The sequence below is a fragment of the Lolium rigidum genome, chromosome 3, assembly GCF_022539505.1.
Source record: "Lolium rigidum isolate FL_2022 chromosome 3, APGP_CSIRO_Lrig_0.1, whole genome shotgun sequence".
Classification (NCBI taxonomy): Eukaryota; Viridiplantae; Streptophyta; class Magnoliopsida; order Poales; family Poaceae; genus Lolium; species Lolium rigidum.
In genome coordinates, this window is record NC_061510.1 from 263,050,721 (window position 1) to 263,057,750 (window position 7,030).

Sequence of the window (7,030 nt, forward strand, 5' to 3'; positions counted from 1 at the left end):
CCCTTTAACAGGAAGGTGGGACCCACATGTGTTTTTGGCCCGGCCCACTATCTTGTTGGGCCGGCCCACTTGCTATATGGTGGACCCCACATACTAAATGGGCCGGCCCTTTAACAGGAAAGTGGGACCCACCTGTGTTTCGGCCCGGCCCACTTGCTTCTTGGGCCGGCCCAGTAGCTGTAAGGTGGACCCCACATGTTAAATGGGCCGGCCCATTTAAGTTTTGACCAGTCAACCTTAGAGGTTAGGCCCGGCCCACGTAACTAATGGACCAACCCAGCTATATAGTTGACCGGTCAAACTATGTCAGCGGCCCGGCCCGCTCAAGACGTGGCGAGGCCTCGTGTGGGCCTACCATCTACCACGGGGTTTCAGCCGGTTAACGCCGTTAGCGCCGGCTAACGGTGTCCGCCACGTGTCGGCTTGCATGACGTCGGCAGTCAACGGGCTCCCGAAACACTTGCGCAACGGTCCGATTTTCCGTGGCGGAAGGGCGCCAAGCGCGACGGACCGAAAAAACGTCGTTGGACTTTGCCTGACGCAGTTTCCACAACAGAACCCATATCGTCGGGTTAGGCCCATGGGCGACGAAAAATACCCCTTAGCGGACGATTTTGAGACGTTGTCTATCAGAACTTTTCTTGTAGTGCATGTACTTCAATACAATGATCTCGTGAGTTGCCTTACATGATTGAGATCCATAGATGTAATCGGTGTTGTTTTTGTTGGGATCCGATAAATTGCGGAATTGTGATCAGATTGTTCATCATATTATCATACGACATGTCTGATCTGCCAACAAGAGAGTATGGAATGCATATTAGGGAGGCAAGGAACGAGGAAGTTTGTTCAGGGGAGTAACATCCCCTAGAACACTTGGAGAAGGCTCTTGAAGGACAGTACCTACATGAATTGACCCCTCCAAAAATAGGAAAAGAAGTGGATGCTTCTATTGTGACGTGCAAGGTCAAGAGGGCCCTCCATAAATGGTTGAGGAGGGTGAGAAATAAGATAGGGAAGCAATAGCGTGTGTGTGTGCAACAATGTAGTGTGTGTGTGTGTGTGCAACCATGTAGTGTGTGTGTGTGTGTGTGCATGCCTATAACCATGTAGTGTGTGTGTGTGTGCGTGCCTATAACCATGTAGTGTGTGTTGTAGTCACATATTTTCCCCTTCAGGTCGGCATATTAAGTTCTTTAAAGCTCATGTGTGATCTCCTCCTGGCTTTACAATGTCGTTCAAACTCTAGTCATTCAAATTGTTAATTTTCTTCTTCATTTTAGGACAAATCCTTCCATGCCATTTTTACAACATCTCTTTGTTTTGCCAAAGTTCTTTGCATTTGTTTGTAAAAAAGCATTTCAAGCATTGACAACATAGGGTTCTCTCTAGCTGCCAACATGTAACTGTTAAAAACCTCTGAGTGGTAGCATGTCACACTTGCATAAATCACAAAAGAATGCCTTGATCCATGTAATTTGCACTAATTCTTCAAACCACTCAAATGTCTTCTCACTCTCTACCTTCATATTGTCCATGTTTTTCTCCCATTTGGGGCTATTAGTTGATTTGCAATGGCCCACACGTTATTCTTCAATGCCTCTCATCTATGACTTGTTTTTGGGAAATTTGTATCAAATGTCTAACACAAAATCTATGCTCAACATCTGGAAAAACCTTTTCCATAACATTAATCAGACCCTTATGTCTGTCACTCATTATAGTCCAAGGAGATGTATTGGTTATGCTAAAGTCATCTCTCAAGGTTGTGAGGAACCACTCCCATGCAATGGTACACTCCACCTTAAATATGCCCATTGCAATGGGAAATATGCAATCATCGGGTCTATCCAACATGTTAGCAACACTCCCTTGTATCTTGTCTTAATATGACAACCATCAATGCAAATTAGTGGGCAACATCTAGTGAGAAAACCTCTTATGCAAGCATTATATGACTAGTACATTATGTCCAAATGCTCCTTCACAATGTCACTTCATGGCTCTTTTACAAAATTGGTGGGAAAAAGGAAGGTTGATTCAGGATTGGCCCTCTTTGGATCTTCCCCATATCCCCTTTAGTTGAGAAAACTATGCTTTTTCATTGCCATGAATTTCTAGTAGAGCAGCCTTCCTTGCTCTGCCCAACTTCACTTGTCACACGCATATTGAATTCTCTATGAACTTTAGCTGCAAATGCTTGAAGTTCCATTTGTTGATTGTCTCTGAATTCATAAATGAATTGTTTGCAAAGAAAAGAGCTCTCATTTCATAAACTCTCTCACAAGTGTGCTTTCCTGCATAAGATGTGACCACAAAGCCACCTGTCCTCCTCAGATCAAATCCCACTCTCAACCTCCATGGAAACCTTCTTCACAAATTGCATGAAGTCTAGTTTCGGCATTCTTTATTTTCCTTATCTTCACTCTTTCTCTGATGTTGTATGCATTCGGTGCTAGCCTGACCTATCCAATGCTTGCAAATTTCATCCCACTACTAAATAAAGGAGAATTCATGTCAACTTCAGGATTAAATGCCTAGAACTTGTATTGTAACTTGACTCTTTCTCCTTCTTAAAAATTAAGATCTCTATCGTCTAATGCATCTCTATCTTAGATCTCAGCAATCACAACCCTCTCATTATTGTCATTGAGGTTTGTATCAAAATTATCCAGAAACAAATCATGATCTCCTGATTCTGCATCAAAATCACTATCATAGAATTCAGAGTCCTGTCACTATATGAATCCTTTCTCTGTGATTGGACACACTCTTCTCCATAACCATGTGCTACTACAACTAATGTTGATGCAACAGCTTCTGAGACTTAAGCTTGAACACTATCAATTGGTTGTTGTCTTGCAATAGCTGCTCTAGCCCTGACAAGGTCAGCTCTAATGACTGTAAAAAATTTGTGTGATCAATAAATATAACACGAGTCTTGTCAATTGGTGATGCACTTCTCATCTCGATCAAGTAAACATTAGTGACTAGATGCAACAACCCATCAAACATATTTTTCCTTGGAGAAAGGCAATACACGTGTACCTTCTCATCCCTCAAACAATCTAACACACACAAAATTTTATCAATTGTTGAATTGCACCAACTGTTAATCAGGAGATTGTAAAAACAGAGACTGTGTCATCCACATACAAATAAATCCATTATGGCACACTTCTAGAGAAAATAGGTTTGGACCTTGCTTTGGATTAGTAGCTGCCAAAATAACCACAAGATAAATTAATATGGAAATGAGCCACAACAATGCCACATATAATTCAATATAACATATGCTCCTCATTCTATTATACTTTAAGTAATATTTTACTGATTGGATTCCTCGGAATGATTTGAATTGCCAGTGCTTGTCTTATTGCACATATTGTTGCCTTGTGTGCCTCTTACATTGTTTTGTTCCTCCCTCATCCACCTTAAATATGGGTGCCCCTGCATTGCATGCCCACTATAACACAACTAGTTCAATCATGAATGACATTGTGTGGAGTGAAAAAAAAACAAGGAGCAGTGCTTCTAGAAGGAGTTCTGGTTCCAGCTTGAGCTCTAGTGGGAGAAAATTTGTAACTAGGGAGAAAGAAGTGATAGTGTACCACATAAGAAGTGCTAAGGAAAGGGAGGCAGCGACTGAGAGGAATAAGCTAGAGAGATGGATGTGTCAGCTAGACTACAACAACTAGATCTTGGCATCGTCTATTCTCATGCAAACATGCCAATCATGTCCGAGCTCTCAATAGTAGTAGAGGGTGTGCATCAATTGAGGTTGTAAGATACCCTGGTGCCCTACATTTTGAGCCCTACTTTGTGCCTAAAAGAATATAAAGAGATGATAGCCAGTGTTATGTTGTGCAAGATCAAGAAAGTCATGCAAGGGTTTGCAAAAAGGTTTGCCAAGAGCCACACAATGGCTAATATCCAGACTTGTTTATAAATTTGCTAGATGCTCATGCGTGACTACTTATTTCTACCAATAATCTTAATATGTAGTGTCTCCTTCTATGTACCAATGGCATCTATGATTAATGGAGCTATTTTATGTTCATTCTTTACTGCCTACAAACTAATTTCCACAATCAAAATCATGACCACCACAACAAAACTGCAACTGCAATAACAAAGAACATCAAAATTCAGAGTTGATACTTCTCCAAACCTTCATAAATTTGCGATTTTTTTGTTCTGCCTAACAACAAAGACTCAAACTAAGATATATAACATAAAATTCTCACAAAAAAAACCTTTTGTTCCCATATTGAACGCGAATTGTCGCTACTTTTTCGTTAAATAGGACATCTTCTTAATGAAAAATAGCCAACTAAATGGAACACTCATCGTCACAATCAAAATTGTCATTGATTGTGCGTCGATTCAACAACAAAAAATTGAAGAACACGATTTCGATAGAACAATCCCTAAGAACCCTACCTAAACCTGTCGGAAAGGAACAAAAACAGAGGGAGATGAGGGATTCGAGTGCGGCCAGTCGTACCGTAGGAAGGTGGATCATCTTTCCACAAGCACCTGCGAATCTACGACGGTTCACGGTAGAGATGGCTACGGCGATGAGCAGCGTAGCTGGAGTGACGCGTGAGCGAGGTAGAAGACGAGGACTGTGCCTTTAATCTAGGAGAATTCCCTACCCTGTCTTTGGCCATCCAAATGGAAGGAGAGAAACGATTATCAATATCTTTCAGGGGCTTTTATGCAAAACAACCCACGCGACAGAAACACTCATGCCACTCGTTTCGGACTCCGACGGAGATAAATCTCATGCCACCCAGGTCGTACGGGCAAATCGGTGGCCCAACCTCCTCAAGCGACACCTGGCAAACCGTATCGCAAAGCATCCATGCCCAAACAACTCCTAAATTCCTAATTCAGAGTTGCCAATTCTGAACAAAATAATCTCACGAAATCTTGCAATAGTTCAGAAGAAACAATGTCTCACAAAGTGCATCCAAACAAGGAATTTCCCCAAAGAATCAAGCATCTGGGCAGTCGCCACTGCCGCGAGCAAGGGGTAGTCGAGGAGGGAGGTCATGGACAGAGTAGCAATGGTTGCGCCACCGGGACGATGAAATCGAGTCTCTAGGCCATGAACTACGAGGGAGAGCAACGGTGGCACAATCCTACTCGGAGGACCAAGACTTCACCTGATTTGAAAGTTTTAGAATGTCGGCTCCACGCTTTGCAAGACGTAGGACCAAATCATCACATGGTGGGCTAGTTGTTGGACTAAAAGTGTAAATAGCTCTTGATAAACTAAACAAGTTTCTACAAGATTTTTTTACTCAATCTCGATGTTCGGATATGTAGTATCCCCAACCAATGCTTGTGCGACATAGATCCTTCCCTGCATCGTCTAAACTGATAATATGTGCGTACATACACAACCAGTCTGTCATCGATCAGTGTTTTGTCCTCGTAGCATAGCCCATAGACAAGAGGTGAGCATAGAGGACCTGGTTCCACGTGTCCGGCACGCCCGGCAGGCACCAGTGGCTGCAGTCCTCCGGCGCGTCCGGCGGCGTCCCGGGCTCCCGGTGCCGCGACGGGTGGCCGTCCCTCCTCAGCTCCGTCATGTGCGTTATGTTCAGGAACCGGGCGTTCCTCCCTTTTCTCCTCGCGTCTCGCATCGTGCTCGAGATCGCCGCGTTCATCCACGAATTCTCCTCGATGAACTGGTCGCCGCCTGTGGCTGTTTGTGGCTCCTGCTGGGCTGCACAAGAGCCGCCTGTGTCCCACGCGCCATTGCTGTATGCGATCGAGTTAGTGGAGTTTTGTGCGATCGACGACGATGATCTGTCAAAAACTCAAAATCTGGACTACTCTACAGGTTTTGCCGACAGATACTGCTGAGATGACAAAATCTAGATCGAGTACCTATAATGGGATGGGGAATAGCTCCTGAAGAACAAATAGCTCTTGGAACGCCTCGCATTACTCAGCTCCCAACGTTTCACCGTCTGCAGCGACAACCGGAACGCCTCCCTGATGTCCGTGGTCACGTTGAACCGCTTGCCAACCATGAAATAGTTTCCTCTGCAACCAACATGGACCTCTCTAGTTCAGTAAATCAGCAAATGTTCTTTCTCTGCGAGGAACCAATTAAGATTAACCTACGTACGCTTTGATGGTCTTGTGCTCGTTCCACCAGTGCCCGGTGTTGAGGACGAGCACGTCGGCGCCGGCCCAGCGGTCGGCGTGCCGCGGCAGCGCGTCCAGCCGGACCGCTCCCCTGACGACCGCGACATCGTCGCTCGCAGGGGCCGGGAAGCGGTCGACCCTGACGAGCATCGGCGCGCGGTAGTACTCCACGGAGAGGTTGTAGTCCGCGAAGACCATGGAGAGGTACCCCTTGTGCCGGCCGATGGGCTTCCCGGACTGCTCGTAGATCCTCGACCCGCCGGCGCCGGCGGCGAGCATGCACACCATGGACTCCCACTGGTTGCGGCCGATCGAGTCGCCCGCGAACACGATCCGCCCGTTCCGGCTCCTCTCCAGCATATCGCTCGCGTTAAACCTACAGAAACACTTGTTCTGGTGTAACCATTTGGCATGGAGGAGACTGGCCGCAGGTAACTGAAATTAAGATCATGCGACACAAGATCGATCCTCGAAAAAATTCTGTAACCGGAGATGGCAATGGCGCGCGGCGGTACCTACTTAGGGAGGTTGCAGCCGCGAGGCTGCCATCGCCAGTGCCGGAACGACGAGTTGCTCCGGCCGTTGCGTGCGCACTGGAAACCAGGGTCCAGGAACGGGCAATCCTCCGTGTAAACCGTCGGGGAATCGGCGTCCCGCACCCATGCCCCGTCGGAGTAGTCGCAGCCACCGGCGCGAACTTTGCCGCCGGCGTTCAGGAGAGGCCGGGATCGGAAGACGGACCAGGACGACGGCGCGCGCGGCACGAACGCCACGATGGGGAGCGCGAGCAGAACGGAGAAGACGGCCGCGCGCCTAGCGTGCATGGGTCTCTACTCTCTACTACACTGAGTAGTGGTAGCGACCA

General features: G+C 46.3%; 1 protein-coding gene across 1 annotated transcript in view; it reads right to left on the reverse strand.

Moving 5' to 3' along the window:
• LOC124696465 (protein trichome birefringence-like 8) overlaps positions 1-6,989 on the reverse strand; it is a 7,777-nt gene extending 788 nt beyond the window's left edge. The window contains exons 1-4 of the mRNA XM_047229192.1: positions 6,685-6,989; positions 6,146-6,541; positions 5,902-6,060; positions 5,481-5,772 (exon numbers count right to left, since the gene is read on the reverse strand). Coding sequence (XP_047085148.1) covers positions 5,481-5,772; positions 5,902-6,060; positions 6,146-6,541; positions 6,685-6,989 — 1,152 coding nt within the window. The remainder of the gene's footprint in view (positions 1-5,480; positions 5,773-5,901; positions 6,061-6,145; positions 6,542-6,684) is intronic.
• Positions 6,990-7,030: the final 41 nt, after the last annotated feature.